Genomic DNA, 27,026 nt, shown 5'->3' on the forward strand with positions numbered 1-27,026 from the left:
CTTTTTCCCCATTATGTAGATAGGAGCAAAATTGTTTGGTGAATTGGAACGCGCGGGGTTAAAATTTCACCTCACAACATAGCCTATGACGCTCTCGGGGTCCAGACGTGTGACTGTGCAAAATTTTGTGGCTGTAGCTGCGACGGTACAGATGCCAATCCCGGACATACACACATACATACATACACACATTCAGCTTTATATATTAGATATACCTGTATGTAATCTCCTGTATATAGTATATACCTGTGTGTCATCTCACCTATATATAGTATATATCTGTGTGTCATCTCCTGTATATAGTATATACCTGTATGTCATCTCCTCCTATACATAGCATATACCTGTGTCATCTCCTCCTGTATATACTATATACCTGTAGGTAATCTGCTCCTGTATATAGTATATACCTGTGTGTCATCTCCTCCTGTATATAGTATATACCTGTATGTCATCTCCTCCTGTATGTAGTATGTACCTGTATGTCATCTCCTCCTCTATATAGTATATACCTGTGTGTCATCTCTCCTGTATATAGTATATATCTGTGTGTCATCTCCTCCTGTATATAGTATATACCTGTGTGTCATCTCCCCTGTAAATAGTATATACCTGTGTGTCATCTCCTGTATATAGTATATAGCTGTATGCCATCTCCTCCTGTATTAGCCCTCGTTCACACGTTATTTGGTCAGTATTTTTACCTCAGTATTTGTAAGCTAAAATGGCAGCCTGATAAATCCCCAGCCAACAGTAAGCCCACCCCCTGGCAGTATATATTAGCTCACACATACACATAATAGACTGGTCATGTGACTGACAGCTGCCGGATTCCTATATGGTACATTTGTTGCTCTTGTAGTTTGTCTGCTTATTAATCAGATTTTTATTTTTGAAGGATACCAGACTTGTGTGTGTTTTAGGGCGAGTTTCGTGTGTCAAGTTGTGTGTGTTGAGTTGCGTGTGGCGACATGCATGTAGGGACTTTTGTGAGATGAGTTTTGTGTGGCGACATGCGTGTAGCAACTTTTTGTGTGTCGAGTTGCATGTGACAGGTTAGTGTAGCAAGTTGTGTGCAGCAAGTTTTGCGCATGGCGAGTTTTGCGCGTGGCGAGTTTTATGTGTGGTGCCTTTTGAGTATGTGCAAGTTTTGTGTGAGGCAACTTTTGCATGTGTTGCAACTTTTGTGCATGTGGCAATTTTTCTGCATGTGGCAATTTTTCTGCGTGTGCAAGTTTTGCGTGTGGCGAGTTTTGCACGTGTGGCGAGTTTTGCATGTGGAGAGTTTTGCGCGTGGCGAGTTTTGAGCGGCGACTTTTGTGTTTCTACTTTTATGTGGCGAGGTTGGTGTATGTGTGGTGAAATGTGCACTGAGGGTGGTATATGTGTTCGAGCACGTGGTAGTGTGTGGCGCATTTTGTGTGTGTGTTCATATCCCCGTGGTGGTGTGATTATCCCATGTTGGGGCCCCACCTTAGCAACTGTACAGTATATACTCTTTGGTGCCATCGCTGTCATTCTTTAAGTCCCCCTTGTTCACATCTGGCAGCTGTTAATTTGCCTCCAACACTTTTCCTTTCATTTTTTCCCCATTATGTAGATAGGGGCAAAATTGTTTGGTGACTTGGAAAGCGCGGGGTTAAAATTTCACCTCACAATATAGCTTTGACGCTCTCAGGGTCCAGACGTGTGACTGTGCAAAATTTTGTGGCTGTAGCTGCTACGGTTCAGATGCCAATCCCGGACATACATACATACATACATACATACACACACACACACATTCAGCTTTATATATTAGACTAGCTGTACTACCCGGCTTCGCCCGGGTTAATGACTGCTGTTAGCAAAATAGAATGTGTTAACAAAAATTTATTCTGCACACAAAAACCACAAAACAAATAGATAGAAATGTAATTATTAAAAGGCAAAAACTAAGCAAATAGAAGCATTTCACAACATATATTAGCTTTGTTATACTGAGAATGTCTTTGTTGCCTATATTAACCAATCAGAGCTCAGGTTAATTAACTGTAGCAAAATAGAAGCTGAGCTGTGATTGGTTGCTATTGGCAGCCTGATAAATCCCCAGCCAACAGGAAGCCCTCCCCCCTGGCAGTATATATTAGCTCACACATACACATAATAGACAGGTCATGTGACTGACAGCTGCCGTATTTCCTATATGGTACATTTGTTGCTCTTGTAGTTTGCTTATTAATCAGATTTTTATTTTTGAAGGACAATACCAGACTTGTGTGTGTTTTAGGGCGAGTTTTATGTGTCAAGTTGTGTGTGTTGAGTTGCGTGTGGCGACATGCATGTAGCGACTTTTGTGAGATGAGTTTTGTGTGGCGACATGCGTGTAGCAACATTTTGTGTGTTGAGTTGCATGTGACAGGTTAGTGTAGCAAGTTGTGTGCAGCAAGATTTGTGCATGGCGAGTTTTGCGCGTGGCGAGTTTTATGTGTGGTGCATTTTGAGTATGTGCAAGTTTTGTGTGAGGCAACTTTTGCATGTGGTGCAACTTTTGTACATGTGGCAATTTTTCTGTGTGTGCAAGTTTTGCATGAGGTGAGTTTTCCATGAGGTGAGTTTTGCACGTGTGGCGAGTTTTGCGTGAGCCTAGTTTTGCATATGGCGAGTTTTGCATGTAGCGAGTTTTGAGTGGTGACTTTTGTGTTTCGACTTTTATGTGGCGAGGTTGGTGTGTGTGTGTGGTGAAATGTGTGCTGAGGGTGGTATATGTGTTCAAGCACGTGGTAGTGTGTGGCGCATTTTGTGTTTGTGTTCATATCCCCGTGTGTGGTGAGTATCCCATGTCGGGGCCCCACCTTAGCAACTGTACGGTATATACTCTTTGTCGCCATCGCTCTCATTCTTTAAGTCCTCATTGTTCACATCTGGCAGCTGTCAATTTTCCTCCAACACTTTTCCCTTCACTTTTTCCCCATTATGTAGATAGGAGCAAAATTGTTTGGTGAATTGGAGCGCGCGGGGTTAAAATTTCACCTCACAACATAGCCTATGACGCTCTCGGGGTCCAGACGTGTGACTGTGCAAAATTTTGTGGCTGTAGCTGCGACGGTACAGATGCCAATCCCGGACATACACACATACATACATACACACATTCAGCTTTATATATTAGATATACCTGTATGTAATCTCCTGTATATAGTATATACCTGTGTGTCATCTCACCTATATATAGTATATATCTGTGTGTCATCTCCTGTATATAGTATATACCTGTATGTCATCTCCTCCTATACATAGCATATACCTGTGTCATCTCCTCCTGTATATACTATATACCTGTAGGTAATCTGCTCCTGTATATAGTATATACCTGTGTGTCATCTCCTCCTGTATATAGTATATACCTGTATGTCATCTCCTCCTGTATGTAGTATGTACCTGTATGTCATCTCCTCCTCTATATAGTATATACCTGTGTGTCATCTCTCCTGTATATAGTATATATCTGTGTGTCATCTCCTCCTGTATATAGTATATACCTGTGTGTCATCTCCCCTGTAAATAGTATATACCTGTGTGTCATCTCCTGTATATAGTATATAGCTGTATGCCATCTCCTCCTGTATTAGCCCTCGTTCACACGTTATTTGGTCAGTATTTTTACCTCAGTATTTGTAAGCTAAAATGGCAGCCTGATAAATCCCCAGCCAACAGTAAGCCCACCCCCTGGCAGTATATATTAGCTCACACATACACATAATAGACTGGTCATGTGACTGACAGCTGCCGGATTCCTATATGGTACATTTGTTGCTCTTGTAGTTTGTCTGCTTATTAATCAGATTTTTATTTTTGAAGGATACCAGACTTGTGTGTGTTTTAGGGCGAGTTTCGTGTGTCAAGTTGTGTGTGTTGAGTTGCGTGTGGCGACATGCATGTAGGGACTTTTGTGAGATGAGTTTTGTGTGGCGACATGCGTGTAGCAACTTTTTGTGTGTCGAGTTGCATGTGACAGGTTAGTGTAGCAAGTTGTGTGCAGCAAGTTTTGCGCATGGCGAGTTTTGCGCGTGGCGAGTTTTATGTGTGGTGCCTTTTGAGTATGTGCAAGTTTTGTGTGAGGCAACTTTTGCATGTGTTGCAACTTTTGTGCATGTGGCAATTTTTCTGCGTGTGGCAATTTTTCTGCGTGTGCAAGTTTTGCGTGTGGCGAGTTTTGCACGTGTGGCGAGTTTTGCATGTGGAGAGTTTTGCGCGTGGCGAGTTTTGAGCGGCGACTTTTGTGTTTCTACTTTTATGTGGCGAGGTTGGTGTATGTGTGGTGAAATGTGCACTGAGGGTGGTATATGTGTTCGAGCACGTGGTAGTGTGTGGCGCATTTTGTGTGTGTGTTCATATCCCCGTGGTGGTGTGATTATCCCATGTTGGGGCCCCACCTTAGCAACTGTACAGTATATACTCTTTGGTGCCATCGCTGTCATTCTTTAAGTCCCCCTTGTTCACATCTGGCAGCTGTTAATTTGCCTCCAACACTTTTCCTTTCATTTTTTCCCCATTATGTAGATAGGGGCAAAATTGTTTGGTGACTTGGAAAGCGCGGGGTTAAAATTTCACCTCACAATATAGCTTTGACGCTCTCAGGGTCCAGACGTGTGACTGTGCAAAATTTTGTGCCTGTAGCTGCGACGCCTCCAACACTTTTCCTTTCACTTTTTCCCCATTATGTAGATAGGGGCAAAATTGTTTGGTGAATTGGAAAGCGCGGGGTTAAAATTTCACCTCACAACATAGCCTATGACGCTCTCGGGGTCCAGACGTGTGACTGTGCAAAATTTTGTGGCTGTAGCTGCTACGGTTCAGATGCCAATCCCGGACATACATACATACATACATACATACACACACACACACATTCAGCTTTATATATTAGATAATTACCTTGGTGAGCAAAGGAATATTGCCCAGTGTTCCCAGGAATCCAAACACTAATGGGAAGAATCCTCTGTAAATAAAATAAAAAGACACTTATGTACGGTATAAATGACAAAACTTTGCTCTGCATCTCTCGTTCTACTTGGCTCTCTAATGTTACCAATGTAACAGCAAAATAAGCCACTCACAATGGAGATTTCTGTGTTGGAATATACAGGTTGCTGACTTGTGCAGCGCTGCGTTAAAGTACCGTTCTGGCATTTTTATTTAATTTAATTTGCTGTTCGCTATCAATAAAGGAAATCTGTCAGTAAGATCAACCTCCTAAGCCTTCTATATGGGCACGTGGGTCATAGGAAGCATCCAGAGCATGTTTTTCTTACCTGTAAATGAGCACTTAACATCTATGGGCTAGACAATGGATCGCCCTGAGAATTTGCCTCTAGAAATTGTTTTAAATAAAAGGGGGCTATACAATATGAGACATGAAATGAAGGACAGTCTGCTCTCATAGTCATACACAGCTCTGCATTGAGATCAGAGCTAGCAAAGTACAGCAGAAGTGAGTTTTTTCTCATTACAAAAACTTTTGAAATCGCAATCCTCTCACACTGTTTCAGCTTCCATCTTGCAGGCAGCTAGTGTGGAGAAAGTGCAGTACAGCAGAGCTGCCAGCTCTGCGAGAGGACAACTACAAATGTGCTTCTTTTGTTTGCAAAAAGACAAGGTTAAACTCTGCTGTACTGTGCTGATTACAATCAGGCTTAGTTCTGCAGCAGAGCTGACAGCACCATGAGAGCACAAGTGCTGTTGCAAATGTTTGTAATGAGACAAAGTTCAGCTCTGCTGTACTGTGTTAGCTTTGCTGTGTTGTGTAAGCTCTGATATATTGTGTTAATTCTGATATCTTTGCAGAGCTCTGTGTGATTATGGGGGCAAAGTGTCAGTCATTAGTTATTACACTGGTAATACCCCCTTTTAATTAAAATAAGCATTGGAGACAGATTCTTATCTTTACAGCTCATTTATATTTAGGAAAAATGTGGATTTCTCTGTTATAAGACATTGCAGATATCACAGTATTTTATTCAGCTTCCTATGACCTACATCCCCATGGCACAGGAGGGTTGATCCTACTGACAGATTTCCTTTAATGTCTGTCCAATGTTTGCATTCAACTCCTTACCGGTCACCGTCTTCTACCGTTTCCAGCACTCCTCCAGTCCCTCTCTGCCATCTTTTGACCACAGCTCTTTCTTGCTGGATCTCACCGTGGACTGCTACTTCTCTCTTTTGCAATTCTATGAAAGCCTCAATGTGAGACTCATAGACTTACATTGAGAAAGGACTTCTGGTCTCACAGAGAACAATGGAGTGAGCCAGTAAGTCATAACTGTAGTCCAGGAGAGGACTTTAGAGGTGCTTGAAATGGCCAAAGTCGGCGACCAGAAAGTATTTGAATGCATTCACATGACACACATTAATGATAATGGAAAGATAGTGAAAAAAAAACTGCAGAATGGGTCTTTAAAGGGTTATTCCAATTTTTACAGATCAGTCTTGTTGGATAGTACTTGAAAGAACAAGCACTTTTGCAATTTACGGTCTAATAAAATTTTTAGCTGCTCTTGAAATATTAACACTTTTTCTTTTCTTTTGTTTATAGCTCACAGAGGATAGGAATAACCCTTTAAGTGTTACAGTTTTTACAGTGTTAGTGTGATCTCTTTGGCATGTGCATATCAGTTTTCTCCAGTAATCCTCCATGGTGTCATGAAAAAGATGTTTGCTCTAGGTTCCAAGCAAACCACTCATTCTCTCAATGGCTGAGTGCTGAATGATTCTGCTGAAAGCTGAGATCTGCAACATGGTGAACTGTTATACCAAATTACTGGGAAGGCGAAACTGGACTTTCTATACAAAAATCTATTGAATATAGAATCAGGTGAAAAATATATATTATCCATGAACATTCCTTTGATGATGATAGCAATTATAGTAACAATAAGAACACAAAACAAATTGTAAAGTGCATAGCATAATGAAATTAAAAAAGTGGCACATGACTAAGTGCTGTACTTACGGTAATATATAATAATAATCCATAAAATTATATTTCTCCTGACCAGTTGGTTGTTATTCATACATGAAGAGTGCACATGGAATAGGGCCAATTATACAGTGATGCCTAAATATTGCACATAGTAAAATCCATACTGTATTAGCAACCATATCAGTGACATATAATTGTAAAAGCCACATTAAGATAATCTATAATACTAATATCAGTTCCAGTTAATACTGCTAGCATCATAGTAGTGCATATTGGTTGCAGCTATTAGTGAGCTATAGGATTGTCCATCAGCAGCTTCTTGGTATTGCCAGCCAATCAGTAGTGCTTAAAAAATGGAAGCTGGCGTGTTTAGGCAGGTTGAGCTGTGGGAAAGAACTGGGATTCCAAAACGGTTTTCAATTAATACCAACGCGTTTCTGCATCAGCCCAGATCCTTTCTCAAGGTATAAATACCATGGTGCAGTAGAATGCTCATATGGCCCCAGGCTCTGACAAAAATATGTCCTCAGATGATAATAATGCAAACCTCAGAGTAGTAATAACCTCATACTAGGGCTAATTAATGCAATCTACTGGCATTTTTCGGCAAGGTGAATAACTGCTTTGTTTGTTATCTTAGGTATGTAAGAGCATTTGGGGTCCACTTTCCTTAAAGTGGACCCCACCCCCTAATTTTGAAGTCTTGGCTGGAGTTTGAATTCATTTAGGTGTCTGGTCTGGGGTTTGTTGCTATAGAGGGTGGGAGTGAGCTCTATTAGGCCTCATTCACCCATCAGCTTTTTTTTCACATAGGAGAAAAGCGGACCAAGTTTCTTCAGTGATTTTTATTAGTTTCATTTTTTTTTTCTTTAGGGAAAACATTTTTTTCTTCACTTTCTCCTATTTGTTGGTCAGTGAAAAATAGACATCATCAAAGGTTAAAAATGGTGGCGCAAATTGTCAACGTTATTCCCTGTGCCTGCTGCACTACCAACAAACCTCCACCAAGGTTTGTAAGAATGAAAGCAAATATAATTGTATATACACAAACTCGTGTATGGGTATGCGCTGGTACAGATAACGAGACTGCTGGTAAAGTCTAAAATGGTGTTGTGGAAAGATTAAAAAAACTTTTATCTAAAATCACTAAGAATGCCACAAATCCCTGAGATAGGTCTCACATACAAATAGGTCCTAATGGAGGTGCAATGCAAACGTTTCAGTAAACTAAATAGACGTTAAAAAGTACCTTATTCCCTCCGTTGCTGGATATCAGTTTTCCAGGTTAGTTCCACCAGAAGTTTTTCGGCAAGCAATATCTAGAATAGATGGGTGGCTGCCCCGGCCGGCGGCAAGCCCCCCAAAAAGTTCTCCAGGTGGAAACGGGATCCTTTAGAGTCGCCGCTGTGAGCCGCCGCGGCGGTGTGTTAGAGCGGTGCGCAGGACCTGAGTGACGCGATCGTCACGTGACCGTAACCCCCGGCAAGTGAGTACGGAGTGCAGCTTAGACCAAACAACCAACGCGTTTCGGAGACGCCTGTCTCCTTCCTCAGGGTTGAACCCTGAGGAAGGAGACAGGCGTCTCCGAAACGCGTTGGTTGTTTGGTCTAAGCTGCACTCCGTACTCACTTGCCGGGGGTTACGGTCACGTGACGATCGCGTCACTCAGGTCCTGCGCACCGCTCTAACACACCGCCGCGGCGGCTCACAGCGGCGACTCTAAAGGATCCCGTTTCCACCTGGAGAACTTTTTGGGGGGCTTGCCGCCGGCCGGGGCAGCCACCCATCTATTCTAGATCTTGCTTGCCGAAAAACTTCTGGCGGAACTAACCTGGAAAACTGATATCCAGCAACGGAGGGAATAAGGTACTTTTTAACGTCTATTTCGTTTACTGAAACGTTTGCATTGCACCTCCATTAGGACCTATTTGTATGTGAGACCTATCTCAGGGATTTGTGGCATTCTTAGTGATTTTAGATAAAAGTTTTTTTAATCTTTCCACAACACCATTTTAGACTTTACCAGCAGTCTCGTTATCTGTACCAGCGCATACCCATACACGAGTTTGTGTATATACAAAAATAGACATCACATGGATGTCATCCCAGTCAAGGACCCATAGACTTGCATTGCCGATTTTGATCCAATATTCGGATCAATATTTCTCTGCAAATTTGCATGGACCACTTGGTCCAAGGAAAATATCTGACATGTGAACAGCCCCATAAACTGTCATAGGTACAAGTGCTATCTGTGAAGAAAAAAACTGATAGCACATGTATGTAAAAACTGATTTGTGAATGATCCCTTAGTGTTAGTGAAGTTTTGGGGAGAAGCCATCATGGGCTGGATGGAGAAGAAAAGGGAAGTGAACGACTCCAATCAGAGAAGACATCACTCTAATTCACTCTGGATGTGATTCTACTGTATTCATGTAAGTTTTGAGAGGCAGAAAAGTAGACAAAGGTTCCACTTTTTTTGGACATGCACCAAGCTTGTGACTTTTTTCTTGTTTTTTTTCATGACTATTTCATTATTACATGATCTATTCTGATATTCAGATACTACTGACAGCATTCTTTCTTGTAGATCACAATATACAAGCTCAGTAAAGATAAAATAAATGACCCATGTTGCACCAACGTCTGTCACATCAGTATTGTACATTGTAGGCATACATCATTGAATTGTATATTTACCTAAAAAGACTAATGAAGCCATAGAATTCACATAGCATGCCTATCAGTGGCCATCGGAGAAGGACCAGCAGCGCTCCCCCTAAAAAGAAGGAGCTGCCCCTCAGTTTGTGTCTCTGGAAGAAGAAACTGAAAGTCCGCCTGAGGCCTATAATCAGTGCAAGGCCAAACAGGAACAAAATCTACAAGTTAAACATAGAAAAATTATTTCAAGTGAATTTCTTTAGATTATTGATTCGGACTAATGATCGACCTATAGAAAGTACTTACGTTTCCAAAAGCTAAGAGAACACTGTCAAAATAGAGTAAAACGCCAAATATCAGAAAAAAAATCCCAAACCCTGCAAAACCAGCGCCGAGCTCTGCAAGGGAAGTAAGAAAAAAATGAATGAGGTATCAAACTACTATAAACGTAGACATTTGTAATGTTTACTTCACATAAAATGAAAATCATCGTACCTTTTCCCATAGCTATAATTGTGAATAAAAACGTAATAGAGCTAGTGCAGGGCGCAGGCGCGGGATTACGGCGCCACAGCTAGACGTTACAGGTTAGTGTGACGTGCATGGGAGGTGGGTGCTATGATAATGAAGACAGGAGGCAGAAATTTCTTCCAGGCAGCGCACGCTCTGAAGCCTGGAAGAAATCATTAACATAAAACATTCTAAATGAATTTCTCAAGATCTAGACCGCAACTATGACGCATACAGGTAGGACTAGTTTTAGGCCAAGTTCACATTAGAGTTTGGCATCCGATAATTTTCTCCTGCGAGAGCATCGGATGCGATACGCTAATGACCCTCGGCTCCTGCTCTGCTGTGAGTGTCATGCTATTGTGCTCTGATCCTCTCGCACAGAGAGGATTGGAGCACAGCTGTGGAGTAGACGGAGAAAGCAATTTCTCCATCTCCTCTGCCGCCGGCATCGGCAAGAATCGCACTGCACTCGGGTGATATCCGAGTGCAGTGCGATGTTTTACACACACCCATAGACTTATATGGTGCGTGCGATTCAATTGTCGGGTGAAAATAATCACAGATGTGAGCTGCACCATAGAGCAACATTGGGACGAGTGCAATCCGATTTTTTTTATCAGATTGCACTTGTCCAATTGCATTGCAAGTGGGAATGAGCCTTAAAGGGAACCTGTCACCTGAATTTGGCGGGTCCTTTTTTGGGTCATATGGGCGGTGTTTTCGGGTCTTTTATTAACCCCTTTCTTTCCCGCTAGCTGCACGCTGGTCGCGAAATTGACTTGACGTTGATTCGCTTTCCTCCCTAGTTAACACGTGCGCAAAGTAATCTTGCCTTGCGAACGCGCAGTATGCTTTGCCCAACTGCAGGCAAAGCCGAAAACCATTAGTGCGCATGCACCGGCGCACTATATCCCGGAACACAGCAAAATACTTCCGGGACATGGTGTGCCGGCGCATGCGCACTAATGGTTTTCGGCTTTGCCTGCAGTTGGGCAAAGCATACTGCGCGTTCGCAAGGCAAGATTGCTTCGCGCACGTGTTAACTAGGGAGGAAAGCGAATCAACGTCAAGTCAATTTCGCGACCAGCGTCCGGCCAGCGGGAAAGAAAGGGGTTAATAAAAGGCCCGAAAACACCGCCCATATGACCCAAAAAAGGACCCGCCAAATTCAGGTGACAGGTTCCCTTTAACCATTCTATTACCTGTATGCCCATAGTAATAGATTAAAAGCGTCCCACAGGGTGGCAGCTTCCCTTTAAAAATGCAAATATAGATGATTTGATAGGAATAGGACTTGAAATCTAGCTCCACCTATTGGAAACAATGATCCCGAAAGACAATTATCAACCCTTTAATGAGCCTTGCCACATTTCTTAGGTTAAGAAGTTAAACTTTTATTAACTCTAAATGGAGAGAAAGAAAAAAAATATTTTGTTGTTTATTGTGCTGAATAAAAAGGATAACCGTAATTATTCTTTCGGTCAGTACGATTAAGGCGATAACAAACATATATATTTTATTTATGCTTTATTACTTTTGTATAATAATGACAGTTTGAAAAATAAAATATTTGCTGTTTTGTGCCACTATATTCTCATAAAAATATGTTTGACATTTTTTCCTACCTGAGCAATATGAGATCTTATTATTGCTTGACAATAAATATAAATAGGTTTTGTTGGTACCTTTTTGGGGTACACATGACTTTTTTAACTTTTTTTATTACACTTTTGCAGTTCTGGCATTTTTTGAACACCATTTACCATTCACTATAATTGACATTGCCTTTATTCTATGGGTATATGATAATGACAAGATAAAATGTATTTTGTCTTTTTATGCTTTACTACTGTTGATCAAAATTGAATAAAGAAAAATAAAATAATTTTTGGTCACAAAGTTCTGTGACTATTTTTTAGTAGCAGGGAGTGAATAAAAATAGGAATTCTAGCATTTACTGTTAATGCCTTTCACCTTGTGTAATAAATAATAATGTTTTATAATACAAGTTAATATGACTACCGTGATAGATTTTTGTATGTTTCATTAATTTTGAACAAGAAAATTATTTTTTTCTGGTAACAGAGCTGTGTGATGGCTTGTTTGTTTGTTTGTTTGTTTTTAAACCAGCTAAAGTATTCATTGGTACCATTTTGAGTTACATACCACACAACTTTTTAATCACTTTTTATATAGCTTTTATAAGGCAGTATAAGCAAAAACTGCTATTTATGACATTGTTTTTTTTCATCATGCCTGACAAATAATGGGATAAATTTAAGGCAAGGGTTTATTATGGATGTGGAGATACCAAATATACCAAGTATGCCTTCTTTTTTGGGCCGTTTTCATTATCAGATTATACAGTTTTTATTAGGAAAACTAGATTTTTTTGTTACATTTCTTTAAAGCACTTAAAACATTTTTTGTTATTTTATTTTTACTTCAGTCTTTTGGCGTCAGTCTGAAACCGCCATTTTCCTCAAATAGCAGATCCGCCATTTTTTTTTTGGCGGATCCGCTATTTTCCCATAGACATGCATTAGCGACGGATTGTGGCGGATGGTCGTCCGTTCCATCCGCGATGCGATGGATCCGTCGACATTTGGCGGACGTTGTCTAGACATAGACGGACATTATAACGTTTTTTGTCTTCGCCGAAATGGCGGTTCGCGATGGATCCATCGCATCCGCCATTCCATAGAATGGCCGCCTATGGGCGACAGATCCGTCGCGACCGTCTATCGGCGGATCCGTCGCCCCAATCCGCTTTTTCAATTGTGCATGCTCCAAAAAGTAGATACTTTTCCCAGACAACCCCCAAGTAACTGATCCGTCAAAAAAATGGATCCGTTAGAACCGTTTTCTCAAGAATTGTGACGGATCTGTCAATCCGTCACTATGTCAGAGCAGACTGACGCCAAACAACTGAAGTGTGAAAGAAGCCTTAGGCTGCCGTCACACTAGCAGTATTTGGTCAGTATTTTACATCAGTATTTGTAAGCCAAAACCAGGAGTGGGTGATAAATGCAGAAGTGGTGCATATGTTTCTATTATACTTTTCCTCTATTTGTTCCACTCCTGGTTTTGGCTTACAAATACTGATGTAAAATACTGACAAAATACTGCTAGTGTGACAGCAGCCTAAAGGCTAGGTGCAGATGTCTGTATATTCTCTCATCCGAGAAAATCGGGTTGATTATAAAAATCACATCAGCTTGTGAACCAATTCTCTTGGTTGAGGAAAAAAATGGAGAAAAAAAAATTCTTCATCTTCTCCATTTTGTCAGTCCGTGGAAAATGGGCTGTACTCATATGTTCTAGTGCAGTGCTATGTTTTCCACAGACTCTTTGACTTTGCACGGCCGAGTGCAATCCAAATATCATATAAAATTTGGGCATGCTACGATTTTTTCCTCGTACCGGCTTATTCCAAGGAAAGAATTTGTCATGTACATGGCCCGATAGAATAACATTAGTCCGTGCGGGATTCGATGTTTGTCCGATCCCTCTCGGACCAAAAATACGTCCGTGTGCACCAGCCCTGCTAGAGGAAGTTCCAGGGTCTCATTTTCAGGAAAAGAGTGGGGAGCCCTGGTATCACAATTCCAAGGGGAGTAAGGATGCCCTTTATCATCTTCATCAAAAGTGGCATGTTCCATTAGGATGTGAAAAAGCAGATAGGTGATGGGAAGCTGTTAAAATGGTTTTCTGAGATATGCCAAAAATGTGCCTATATAGCCAAAATTGGTGATAATATAAAAGAAGCTGCACTTAGCCATATATTTCCTGAGAACTTCTGCCACACAGGTCTGGTCCTCCCACTGGTCTTCTGTTTAGCTAGCTACATGACAACTCAATAACCTTATGTGACTGCTGAGACCAGTGATTGACTGCAGTGCTCACTTGCAGGTACAGACTGGGGCTGAAATTCAGTCCTGGAATTTGAAATCACACAGGTCCATGTTGTCCCCGTCCCCATGAACCAAGTGGGATATATTACTAATATTACCCTGGATGGAGGAAAAAAAGATTTTCTACAAGACCAATATTTCTAATGATACCGGTGGCCTGCTGGGGTAAGTGAGTCAGCAACTTTGTGCTCCATCACAACTCTTAACAGTATGGGTATCTTGCGAACACTGATTTTGATAACAAGGTAGCAGATAAGGCGGCCCACAACCAGACAGGCCCTTGTGGTATTTGCCAGAATTGTCAGATGGCCAGTCTGGCCCTGCTCACTTGGGTTATACAGGACATCATAACACATTGCTGCATTTGCAGTACAGAGTCATCCCATTACAACACTTCTGATGTGCCTGCATTTTCCATCAGAGGGGGCTGGAGTCATTGTTCATGAGACACAAAGAAGAGAAGATTCGGATAGACAGTCTAGTGCAGTAGAGAGATGTCTGGAGGACAACAGTGTGAATTAAGGGTACTGTCACACTCTGCAACTTTCCAACGATCACGACCAGCGATACGACCTGGCCGTGATCGTTGGAAAGTCGTTGTGTGGTCGCTGGAGAGCTGTCACACAGACCGCTCTCCAGTGACCAACGATGCCGAAGGCCCCGGGTAACCAGGGTAAACATCGGGTTACTAAGCGCAGGGCCGCGCTTATTAACCCGATGTTTATGTAGCGCCCCCACTGCCGCAGGGCCGAGGGGTACCCGGTACCGGGCCTCTGAGTCTCTGCTCTGGGGTTGTCACGGTGGCTAGACCCGGTCCGTGACCCTGCTGAGGGGCATACAGTGATAGATGTGGATGGTGGTGGTGGTGCGGTGCAGTAAATAAGGAGGACACCAGGTTGCAGTCTCTTTACCTCTTTACTGAAGGTCTCTGGGTCCTCAGTCCGGAATACGGTTCACCAGGCTGCGCAAGTCCGGCCGGTCCAATGGCACCTCCAGAGTTCTCTTTGCAGGTGGAAATCTGTGCCTTCCTGCTAGCGCTATGTGTTGTGGTCCTCCCCTGCTGTGCTTACGGGATAGTCCCCACAACTGTTGTGTCTGTTTCTCGTGTTCCCTCACAACTCGATTAGATGATGTTCTGCTAATCCACCGTCCCTCCCTGATGTTACGGTTGGGACGCACCCGTATGACGGGTAGGCTCGGAGCTCTTCCGGGACCCTAGAGTCGCCCCTCTCCACAGGTTGCCCCCTATGTCTGCGTAGGTGATTTAGGTGAGACAGCCCGCCTGTGACTGACTGTCCTGCCGTTGGTTTGAAGTATGGCTTAGAGCTCTGTACTTCCTCGGCGTTCCGGCCGCCGGTTGTTTGCGCCTCAGTAGGATGTTGCCTCGATCTTACAGCACGACTCCTACTGGTATTCTCCTTCTTGCTTTGATCTCGTTTCTCACTCAGCACAATAAATCTCGCTTCTTATCCTTTCTTCGGGCACCGCCGCTATACTGAGCAGGCACGGTCCCGTGATGTTCTTTCTCGTTGCCAGGCCTCTGTCAGGATCCCACCCCTGACAGGGACCCTACCGAATCTTCCCCCACAACACCCTCTGCCACAAGGTGTTGCCTGGTTCCAACCCAGTCAGCTTTCTCTCTAACTTCCTGCCTGACCCCCAGTTTTACCAGTATGTAAGGAGTGGCCTAATGAATAGTACCCTTAGCTCCCCCTGGAGGCCTGACTGTGAAATGTATTGGTGTATGTGATACCTGGTCAGGTGAACTCCTTCAGTGCCATCTGATGTACGATAGCCCCCCTTAGCGGCGGAGCCATAGTACTGCAACGACCAGGACTCTGGGGTGCTGCACTCCCCCCCGGTTAAATCCAGTACTCCTGGACTGGGAAGAAAACAACAATACATGTCAGCAAAAAGACATACAATTTTTGTGAGTGCAATAACAATAAGCATATTTGAACAGAGCTTCCCTTTATGGGAGGTGAGGACACTTGAACGTTACAAACATGGTTACTTATTTTTAAATGACTTACTATAAATAACTTTTCTTACCCAACCGGGTATTCTACTAAGTGCAAAATTTTTGAACAATAATTTAACATTGCCTTTAAGGATGTACACTCTGAATCCACTAAAGACCTTCTTATAACACATTATAAGGCTTAAGCAACTGTGCTACATTCTCCTACTTTACGTCTGCAGGACCGCCTGTCCTAACTGCTCCAGACCTACTGCCTCTCCTTTCTGTTACAGGACCGCCCCATTCTGCCCGGGCCTACTGTCCTTCCACTACTATACACAGTATAGAACATGTTTTTCTTTCAGTTCGAGATCACTGAGCCATCTCTGTATGGCTCCTGGGAGGACTCACTAACTAACCCCGTACGGGTTCACTTCTCTGTCCTCATTCTTCTATCAACATTATCAAACATTTCTCACAATTAACTCGTTGGTTACATATAACTTCTTCACATTAGCATCATTACTTTCTCTTTTAAGACATTATCACCATCTAACTGTCTTAAGGCAATACTTTTCTTAATTGCAACATGTGAACATCCCCTTTAAGAGGGGACCAAGTCTCTATGAGGTAGTGCAACTTTTCAAGCTGCAATTCTGTTCGCTGTAAGGACTCCAATGCTGTTTCCAGGAACAGTTTCTTCGCAAAGAGTCCATCTTTTATGTCAAACCAGTAGGGAGCACCTTTAAGAAGGTGCAAACTATATACAAGGAGTTTGTATCATGCATTGTTCATGATTCGGCAGTTCTTTAATAACTTGACAAAAGTAGAAAACAAACAAAAAGCAATAGGGATCCCGGGTCAACAAAGGGATCCCTTTAAGAATAACCCTAGACGGGTTTTAGCAGCAAAAATAGCAGAGAAAAACAAGAAACTATTTACATATCCATGGCATCGAGGTTTACTCTCGCTCTGGCGGCCGTAGCTCCGCATAGACCTCGCCCGGCAAGGTGATCGGCGAGATCGGGGCCTTTAAGAAGTGCTCCATACCCGGGGCCCGATCCCAGGGTGTAAGGCGCTGGAGTCTATAGGTCCCAGGGAGAGGGGGTGCCGCGACGGGGCCTATCAGCAGGTCCTCTGCTGGCGGGGCAGGGTCGTTCTTCATACCTGCTTCAGATGCGGTCCCTCCGGTGCCGATCTGCTCTGTCTCCGCTGGGATCTGGAGCGCTGGTTGCAGGGCCTTGCGCTGCGGCGTTGTCATCTCCGTTTGCAGCATTCCGCTTTCCGGCAGGGCATTGCTTTCTGGCTTTGGAGCGCTGGAACTTCTTTCTTGCTCCAGACTAGATGAGGCTGGCGGCAGACGTCTGGCGAGGCTCCCGATGATGGTCTTCTTCCACCCGGCCCCAGTGCTCGGCTGCATCCGCCGGGGTCGGTCGCTGAGCTCGTCCACTCCGGCCTGCAGGAGGTCAGCGCCAATTGTGGAGGTCTGGCTGCGGTGCCCCTCCGGGTAGCTGGGGGAGTCCTCTGCTCCTACCCCACGCTCCGGCTCCGGGTGGCTCGCCATGGCGTCCTCCATGTCGCTGACTTCTTCCTGGTCCTTTTCCCGCTCTCTCCTTCGTGGGCGGTTTCGCTTTCTCTGTTTCCGCCCACCATTGAGAATCAGGAGGAGGATCTCGGCTGCTGACGGACACGTCCTCACGGTGCAGAAATATTTAGACTGGGCGGCCATTGTCTTTCGCGCTCTCCAGCTTGTCTACGCCCACTCCACGCCCCTCTTCTTCTCCTGCGCTCTCCTCAGCGCTGTAATGGCGGCGGATTTGTGCAAGTGGCACAGCACAGTCTTTGCAATAAGTCACAGTCCAAGTGCAGCGCCCCAGAGTCCTGGTCGTTGCAGTAGCATGGTTCAGCCACTAAGGGGGGCCATGCTGCGTTCGATGGCACGGAAGGAGTTCTCTGAGCAGGTATCACAGTCACCAATACATTTCACAGCTGGGCCTCCGGGGGGAGCTAAGGGTGCTATTCATTAGGCCACTCCCCACCATAGTGGGTAAACTGGGGGTCAGGCAGGAAGTTAGAGAGAGAACGCTGACGGGATTGAACGGAGCAACACCTGGTGGCAGAGGGTGTTGTGAAGGGAGAGACTGCAGGGTCTCTGCCAGGGGTGGGATCCTGGCAGAGGCTTGGCATGGAAAGAACGTAAAGGGACCGTGCCTGCTCAGCATAGCGGCGGTGCCCAAGGAAGGACTAAGAAGCGAGATAGATTGTGCTGAGTGAGAAACGAAATCAAGCGAAAGGAGATACCAGTGAGGGTTGTGCTGAAAGAGGCAGCACCTTACTGAGGCGCACTACCGGTGGCCGGAACGCCGAGGAGGTAAAGAGTTTCAAGCCATACCTCAGACCTACGGCAGGGCAGTTAGCTTGAGGCGGACTGTCTCACGCATCACCCAGGAAGGCAAAGGGGGGTACCAACAGGAGAGGGGCGCAGATAGAGTCCCGGAAGATCTCCGAGCCTCCCCGTCATACGGGTGCGTTCCTACCATAGTATCTGGAGGGACGAGGAAGATCATTGCGAATTAAGTTGTTGTGAGGGAACACGAGAAACAGACACAACAGTTGTGGGGTACTTTCCGTAAGCACAGCAGGGAAGGACTGCAACACATAGCGCTAGAAGGAAGGCACCGATTTCCACCTGCAAGGAGAGCTCTGGAAGTGCCATTGGACCGGCCGGACTTGCGCAGCCTGGTGAGCCGTATTCCGGACTGAGGACCCAGAGAGCTTCAGTAAAGAGGTAAAGAGACTGCAACCTGGTGTCCTCGTTATTTACCGCGACCTGCACCCCACAACTGCACCGCTACAACATCACTTATTGCACCGGACGTCCCCCACTGACAGACAGGGCCACGGACCGGGTCTAGCTACCGTGACAACCCCAGGACTGAGACCTAGAGGCCCGGCTCCGGGTACCCCTCGGCCCTGCGGCGGTGTGGGGGCGCTCCAAACTTGGCGTCACGAACAGGATCTACTTAAGCCTGAAGAATCAGGTCATGTGTGCCTAGAGACTGTGATTTACTGTGCTTGGACTGTACTTTATTGTAAGACTGTGCTGCGCCATTAGCCGCCAAAAGTTCCCGCCAAAAGGCGCCGCCATTGCTACACCCAAGGGGAAGGAGGGCGTGTTATGGGCGGAGACTCCCAGTGTGGCGCGAGAAATGGCTACCGCCCCCTGCACTTCTGGCTGCAGAGGAATGACCTGCCCCAAAGCAGAAGAGAAACACCCCTTGATATGCAACGGCGAGAAGCGGGTGACGGAGAAGCCCGACCTCGGAGAAATGGCGGAGCTAGGTGCATGCACTGCCACCGACTATCAGGCAGCAATGATGAACGGCGAGTGCCTGAGCGAGGAAGAAGCGGTTCAGGCCTGCCTTTCTTCACCGGAGATGGACCGGAGGCCTGCGGATCCGACAGCGGAGTTACGTCCACCAATCCCGACCTCGAAGTTAGAGGAGGAGGAACCACAGCCAGCGGAGCCGAATCCGAGCATCCCATTGGAGGAGCCCCGGTCCGGGCTGCAGCAGACTCCAGCGTCCTCGTTAACGGACCAGAGCGACACCGATGGAACCACATTAGGCGCAGGTATGGCCGACGTCCCTGCTCCCCTCCGCGAGCCCGCTTCCATGACCCACCTCTATCGCAGTAGGGAGCGACTTATCACGGCAGGGCTAATGGTGCTATCCCCCGATGACCTGGGGAGGATGGTGCCACCGCTGTCGACTGGAGTGGGGGAGCCTGTAGATGTGAGCTTAGATGGAGTAGTTCTTCGGTGGGACACCCCCTGGTTTAGAGCAGATGGATCCCAGGAGAACGGGTCCACTCTTGCGGTGCTTACATGGGAACAATATAGACAGTGCTTGATTATGCAGTGGAAAGGACGGAAAGGAGCTGAGTCGATGGGCTCATCGAAAGAACAACAACCCCCCCCGGCATGGGATGACAGAGACGTGACAAGGCGGGGCACTGTGTGGGCCTACCATGCAAGAAGAGGGTGGGGCCTCATACACGAGCCAGGATTGGATACTGACGTTTTTGTTGCGCATTGTAACGTGAGGGCTCCCTGCTGTGGCCGAAGTGGAGAACCATTGCAAAAGGGGGATTCGGTGACCTACAGCCGCCACCAGAACCCGCTCGGGTGGTATGCACGGAATGTTCGGCGGTGTATGTCTGGAGCCGCGACCCTTACCGCCTCGGACCTGGTCCCAGGAGCACCCGATCTTGTCACCATCGCAACGGTGCGCCTGGTTGCGGCCACCGAGTTGGCCAGTCGAGTTCATCTTCACGTTCGAACCGCGGACGCTGGCACCACGGTGGCTGGGGGGCAGGAGCCCGAGCCGCCTGAAAAAGAATAAACCTCGATACCATGAAAATGTAAATAGTTACTGTTTGTCTTTTATTCCTTTAAGTTGCTGCTAAACCCGCCCAGGGTTAATGGATCCCTCTGTTGACCCGGGATCCTCTTTGTTTGTTTTCCTTTTCTGAAGTTGTTGCACAAAAGTTATACAAACTGCAGAAATCATGGACTGTGCATGATTCGAACTTCCCTTGTAAATAGTTTGCACCTTCTTAAAGGTGCTCCCTACTGGTTTTAGCCAAAGACACTTTGCGAAGATATTTGTCCTATTTGTTTGAGCCAAAGACACTTTGCGAAGATACCTTTCCTACCGGTTCTAGTTAAAGACACTTTGCGAAGATACCATGCCGGAACCTTTGCATGGGCCGGTAGGCTGAGGAGACGAGCTATCTTAGAAAGACTTGGTCTCCTCTTAAAGGGGATGTGAGAAACTGAACTTGAGAGAGATACTGTTGCAGAACAGTAATGCCATAATGATGCCTTGAAAAGAAATGTAACTGTTTTACATGCTAAGTTATATGTGTTGAATTTGTTAAAATGTGAAATTTGAATAATGTTTTGAAGACAGGAAAGATGCAGAGAGCCCGTAGGGGTAGAAGTAGAGGTCTGCATAGTTGAAAGTAAGAGAAGTAATAATGAGGGTGAGGATAGAAGGTAAACCCTGCGTCCCCATTGAAAAGTTACTTTATTGCTAAGGACAGAGAGTGAACCCGTAGGGGTTAGAGAGTGAGTCCTTAAAGGGGCCGAGTAAAGCTGGCTCAGAGTTCTTCAACCGAAAGGAATGTTATGTCTATACTGTGTATAGTAGCGAAAGGCAGTAGGCCCTGGCTGAACAGGGCGGTCCTGTAGAAGAAAGGAGAGGCAGTAGGCCTGGTGCCGTAGGGACAGGCGGTCCTGCAGGTTCACAAGAAGGAGAATGTAAAGTTGAAATGCCTTATAATGTGATTATAGGAAGGCCTTTGATAGACTAAGAGTGTGAGTTTCTTAAAGGCAATGTTAAGTTATTATTTCAAAAATTGCACTAAATAGAATACCCGGTTGGGTAACAGAAGTTATTTATACTCTGTAAATTATAAGGTTAATTATGTTTGTAACGTTACAAGTGTCCTCACTTCCCATAAAGGGAAGCCTACTTAAGTATACTTATTGTTATTTACACTCAACAAAATTGTATGTCTTTTTGCTAACCTGTATTGTTGTTTTTCTTCCCAGTCCCGGAGTACTGTGTTTAACCAGGGGGGAGTGCAGCGCCCCAGAGTCCTGGTCGTTGCAGTAGCATGGTTCAGCCACTAAGGGGGGCCATGCTGCGTTCGATGGCACGGAAGGAGTTCTCTGAGCAGGTATCACAGTCACCAATACATTTCTCAGCTGGGCCTCCGGGGGGAGCTAAGGGTGCTATTCATTAGGCCACTCCCCACCATAGTGGGTAAACTGGGGGTCAGGCAGGAAGTTAGAGAGAGAACGCTGACGGGATTGAACGGAGCAACACCTGGTGGCAGAGGGTGTTGTGAAGGGAGAGACTGTAGGGTCTCTGCCAGGGGTGGGATCCTGGCAGAGGCTTGGCATGGAAAGAACGTAAAGGGACCGTGCCTGCTCAGCATAGCGGCGGTGCCCAAGGAAGGACTAAGAAGCGAGATAGATTGTGCTGAGTGAGAAACGAAATCAAGCGAAAGGAGATACCAGTGAGGGTTGTGCTGAAAGAGGCAGCACCTTACTGAGGCGCACTACCGGTGGCCGGAACGCCGAGGAGGTAAAGAGTTTCAAGCCATACCTCAGACCTACGGCAGGGCAGTTAGCTTGAGGCGGACTGTCTCACGCATCACCCAGGAAGGCAAAGGGGGGTACCAACAGGAGAGGGGCGCAGATAGAGTCCCGGAAGATCTCCGAGCCTCCCCGTCATACGGGTGCGTTCCTACCATAGTATCTGGAGGGACGAGGAAGATCATTGCGAATTAAGTTGTTGTGAGGGAACACGAGAAACAGACACAACAGTTGTGGGGTACTTTCCGTAAGCACAGCAGGGAAGGACTGCAACACATAGCGCTAGAAGGAAGGCACCGATTTCCACCTGCAAGGAGAGCTCTGGAAGTGCCATTGGACCGGCCGGACTTGCGCAGCCTGGTGAGCCGTATTCCGGACTGAGGACCCAGAGAGCTTCAGTAAAGAGGTAAAGAGACTGCAACCTGGTGTCCTCGTTATTTACCGCGACCTGCACCCCACAACTGCACCGCTACAACATCACTTATTGCACCGGACGTCCCCCACTGACAGACAGGGCCACGGACCGGGTCTAGCTACCGTGACAACCCCAGGACTGAGACCTAGAGGCCCGGCTCCGGGTACCCCTCGGCCCTGCGGCGGTGTGGGGGCGCTCCACAAGTATAATAAATCACAGTTCCAAGGCACACATGACCCGATTCCTCAGGCTTAAGTAGATCCTGTTCGTGACGCCAAGTTGTAGCGCCCCCACTGCCGCAGGGCCAAGGGGTACCCGGTACCGGGCCTCTGAGTCTCTGCTCTGGGGTTGTCACGGTGGCTAGACCCGGTCCGTGACCCTGCTGAGGGGCGTACAGTGATAGATGTGGATGGTGGTGGTGGTGCGGTGCAGTAAATAACGAGGACACCAGGTTGCAGTCTCTTTACCTCTTTACTGAAGGTCTCTGGGTCCTCAGTCCGGAATACGGTTCACCAGGCTGCGCAAGTCCGGCCGGTCCAATGGCACCTCCAGAGTTCTCTTTGCAGGTGGAAATCTGTGCCTTCCTGCTAGCGCTATGTGTTGTGGTCCTCCCCTGCTGTGCTTACGGGATAGTCCCCACAACTGTTGTGTCTATTTCTCGTGTTCCCTCACAACTCGATTAGATGATGTTCTGCTAATCCACCGTCCATCCCTGATGTTACGGTTGGGACGCACCCGTATGACGGGTAGGCTCGGAGCTCTTCCGGGACCCTAGAGTCGCCCCTCTCCACAGGTTGCCCCCTATGTCTGCGTAGGTGATTTAGGTGAGACAGCCCACCTGTGACTGACTGTCCTGCCGTTGGTTTGAAGTATGGCTTAGAGCTCTGTACTTCCTCAGCGTTCCGGCCGCCGGTTGTTTGCGCCTCAGTAGGATGTTGCCTCGATCTTACAGCACGACTCCTACTGGTATTCTCCTTCTTGCTTTGATCTCGTTTCTCACTCAGCACAATAAATCTCGCTTCTTATCCTTTCTTCGGGCACCGCCGCTATACTGAGCAGGCACGGTCCCGTGACGTTCTTTCTCGTTGCCAGGCCTCTGTCAGGATCCCACCCCTGACAGGGACCCTACCGAATCTTCCCCCACAACACCCTCTGCCACAAGGTGTTGCCTGGTTCCAACCCAGTCAGCTTTCTCTCTAACTTCCTGCCTGTCCCCCAGTTTTACCAGTATGTGAGGAGTGGCCTAATGAATAGTACCCTTAGCTCCCCCTGGAGGCCCGACTGTGAAATGTATTGGTGTATGTGATACCTGGTCAGATGAACTCCTTCAGTGCCATCAGACGTACCATAGCCCCCCTTAGCGGCGGAGCCATAGTACTGCAACGACCAGGACTCTGGGGCGCTGCACTGGTTACCATCGTAAAAGTAAAAAAAAAACAACAGTACATACTCACATTCCGGTGTCCGTCAGGTCCCTTGCCGTCTGCTTCCCACACTGACTGAGTGCCGCCGTAAACTGAAAGCAGAGCACAGCGGTGACGTCACCGCTGTGCTCTACTCTTACTTTACGGCCGGCAGTCAGTCAGAGCGGGAAGCAGACTGCTAGGGACCTGACGGACACCAGAATGTGAGTGAGTATGTAGTGTTTGTTTTTTTTTACTTTTACAATGGTAACCAGGGTAAACATCGGGTTACTAAGCGCGGCCCTGCGCTTAGTAACCTGATGTTTACCCTGGTTACAAGCGAACGCATCGTTGGATCGGTGTCACACACACTGATCCAACGATGACAGCGGGAGATCCAGCGACGAAAGAAAGTTCCAAACGATCTGCTACGACGTACGATTCTCAGCAGGGTCCCTGATCGCTGCTGATTGTCAGACACAGCGATATCGTATGGATATCGCTGGAACGTCACGGATCGTACTGTCGTAGCGACAAAAGTGCCACTGTGAGACAGTACCCTTAAGGCCCCGTCTCACATAGCGATTTACCAACGATCACGACCAGCGATACGACCTGGCCGTGATCGTTGGTAAGTCGTTGTGTGGTCGCTGGGGAGCTCCCCCAGCTCAGACGCTTCCCCAGCTCCCCCGTCTTCCAGCGTTGTTATTTGCGGCTGCTTCATTCCAAACGCTGGCAAGGAAACCTGTATATTACGGCAACGCTGGAAGGCGGGGGACCGGGGGAGCGTCTGAACAGCGCAGTGCGCATGCCCAGGAACCCCAGCCCCGCACTGTGCATAATGAATAACACAGTGCGGGGCGGGGATTCAGCAACAGGGTGGCCGCACTGCCCGCACAGGTGCAGTCAGGCACCCTGCATCTGACCTATGACGGACAATGAAGACTGCGCCTGTCACAGGCAGGCACGCACAGCGCAGGCGCCGGATTTAAGAAGAAACAGTGCGAAGGGGGCGGCGACCACATCCCCAGAAGAGAAGAGTGACGGCCGTTGGGAGATTCACAGAGGAGGCTTCGGACCGCCTCCAGGTCTACAGACAGGTAGTTAGGGCAAATTTTAAAACGCTTTATTGAGGGAATAACGGAATCAAAAACTAAAAGAGCCACCTTGTTAGACTGCAGCATTACTGCTGCACAAGGTGGCTCTTTTAGTTTATAATGGCTGGAGGGGGTGACAGTGGCCCTTTAAGGAGAGAGAAGTGAGTAATCATCAGACAGTAAAGGGCACCTGGTGTATGAATTGCCTAACAATCAAGATGTCAGCTACTACATTCCTCAACATTGAAATTCCAACATCAAGGGGGGTGTTCCCAGATGCTGATGGAGTGAGATGTGTGGCGCCGGGCTCTTCACCTAACAGCGTTTTATTGCAGTCTTTTTTATCAGGAGACACCGGTCTAGTGAACTTAAAGATGGTCAAGAAGACATCCCAGCTTCCCCTGAACAAAACGGTACCACCTTCGCCCAATATCTTGGTCTTGGGACCACTGGACCCTTATTTGAAGAAATACGCGACTGCACTGCACGTAGTAATGGTGCGGCTTACAACATTGTAAGGCAGACAGTAGCGTAAATCCGATGGTGATGGAGGAAGCCTATGAAGGTGGATCACCCCCAGTAAGGTAGTGGGGCACTCGGTACCGGGCCCTTCAGTTCTCAAGGGGGATGTCACGGTGGCTTACCCGGTCCATGGCCCTAGGGACGTCCGTTGTAAATGGGGGGAAAGGTCTTTAAAGGGATAGAGTTTATGTTCGTGACACTACCTGTGGTATTCGGTCAGGGTGACCGATGCTGCTAAGGGGTCCGCTGGGGTGATGTTATGGCAGCTAGATGGTATACCTTCCCACAGGTGAAGTGTGTCCCCAGGGCTTCCCAGAGATGTAGATGGTGGATGATGTGAGACGCAGTGAAGAACGAGGACACAAGGTTGCAGTCTCTTTACCTTTACTGAAGGCTTCAGCATCCACAGTCCAGGGTACAGACCACAGGGTAGGCAGAGTCTGGCCGGTCCGAAGGCAAATCCAGAGTCCCCTTATCCAGGTGGAAATCAGTAGCCTCCCTCTAGCGCCTGAGTGTTGTAGTACCTTACTGCTGAGCCTCTCATAAGGTCCTCACAATTTTTGTAGATGTGGTGTCTCTCTCTGTCCCCCTGATGGATAGGACAAACCCGTATGACTGGTGGCTTGAGGCTGTTTGTAGGGACTCTAATATGCCCCGGCCTCTGAGGGGTGCCACCGTGCCTCCTGGGTGTAGGTGCGGACAGGTAACTTGCAATTAGCTGTCCTGCCAGTCTCTGAAGTAAAGCGTAGAGATCCTTACTCCCTCGGTATTCTGGCTACCGGATTTCTGCGCCTCAGAAGGAAGTAGCCTGCTCCTGGCTGATCTCCCTCTGATATCCTCTCCTTTGCTCTGCTTTCCTTCACGCTTGCTGCATTATGTTCTGCTTTCAATGTATCTTCTCAGGAGCTGTAGCACTTCATGGCACAAAGCTTCTCTTCCTCTTTTTCCTGACAGGAACTGACCTCTGAACTCCCTTTCCCTCCAGATCAGGATGTTTTTATAGGGGAGTTCACCTTAAACAGGCTTAGAGCTCCCCCTTCTGGTCTGGAGTGTGAACATGTTGCATGCATTGTGTTACCTGACAAAGAGATCTCCTTCATTGCCCTCAGACGTAACATCACTCCCCCCTAGAGGAGAATGATATTACTGCAACGACCAGGACCCTGGGGCGCTGCAAAGGCTCACAACATCGTATCTTAATGATTTTCACGCCCCTCCTCTGTTGGAGCGGACCTCCGACACCACATCTCATCATGGTGGTTTTGGTGTCCCAAATATCACTAGAGATCGCCCCTCTACCAAAGAACAGAGGGCCCAAAAATAATTATCTACTTGTAAACAATCTCAATGCATTTTTGAGGGAGGTGATCACAGCATAGAAGCAACGCCTCAAACTGTATGTCTCAATTTG

The 27,026-nt window shown here is 46.7% G+C and overlaps 1 protein-coding gene across 1 annotated transcript in view; it reads right to left on the reverse strand.

The window, feature by feature from the left end:
* The window catches only part of GOLT1A (golgi transport 1A), a 44,530-nt gene that overhangs the window by 9,267 nt on the left and 8,237 nt on the right, over positions 1 to 27,026 (reverse strand). Inside the window, exons 2-4 of the mRNA XM_077299500.1 lie at positions 9,932 to 10,023; positions 9,665 to 9,843; positions 4,918 to 4,981 (exon numbers count right to left, since the gene is read on the reverse strand). Coding sequence (XP_077155615.1) covers positions 4,918 to 4,981; positions 9,665 to 9,843; positions 9,932 to 10,023 — 335 coding nt within the window. The remainder of the gene's footprint in view (positions 1 to 4,917; positions 4,982 to 9,664; positions 9,844 to 9,931; positions 10,024 to 27,026) is intronic.

The sequence above is a fragment of the Ranitomeya variabilis genome, chromosome 3 (genome assembly GCF_051348905.1).
Source record: "Ranitomeya variabilis isolate aRanVar5 chromosome 3, aRanVar5.hap1, whole genome shotgun sequence".
NCBI lineage: Eukaryota > Metazoa > Chordata > Amphibia > Anura > Dendrobatidae > Ranitomeya > Ranitomeya variabilis.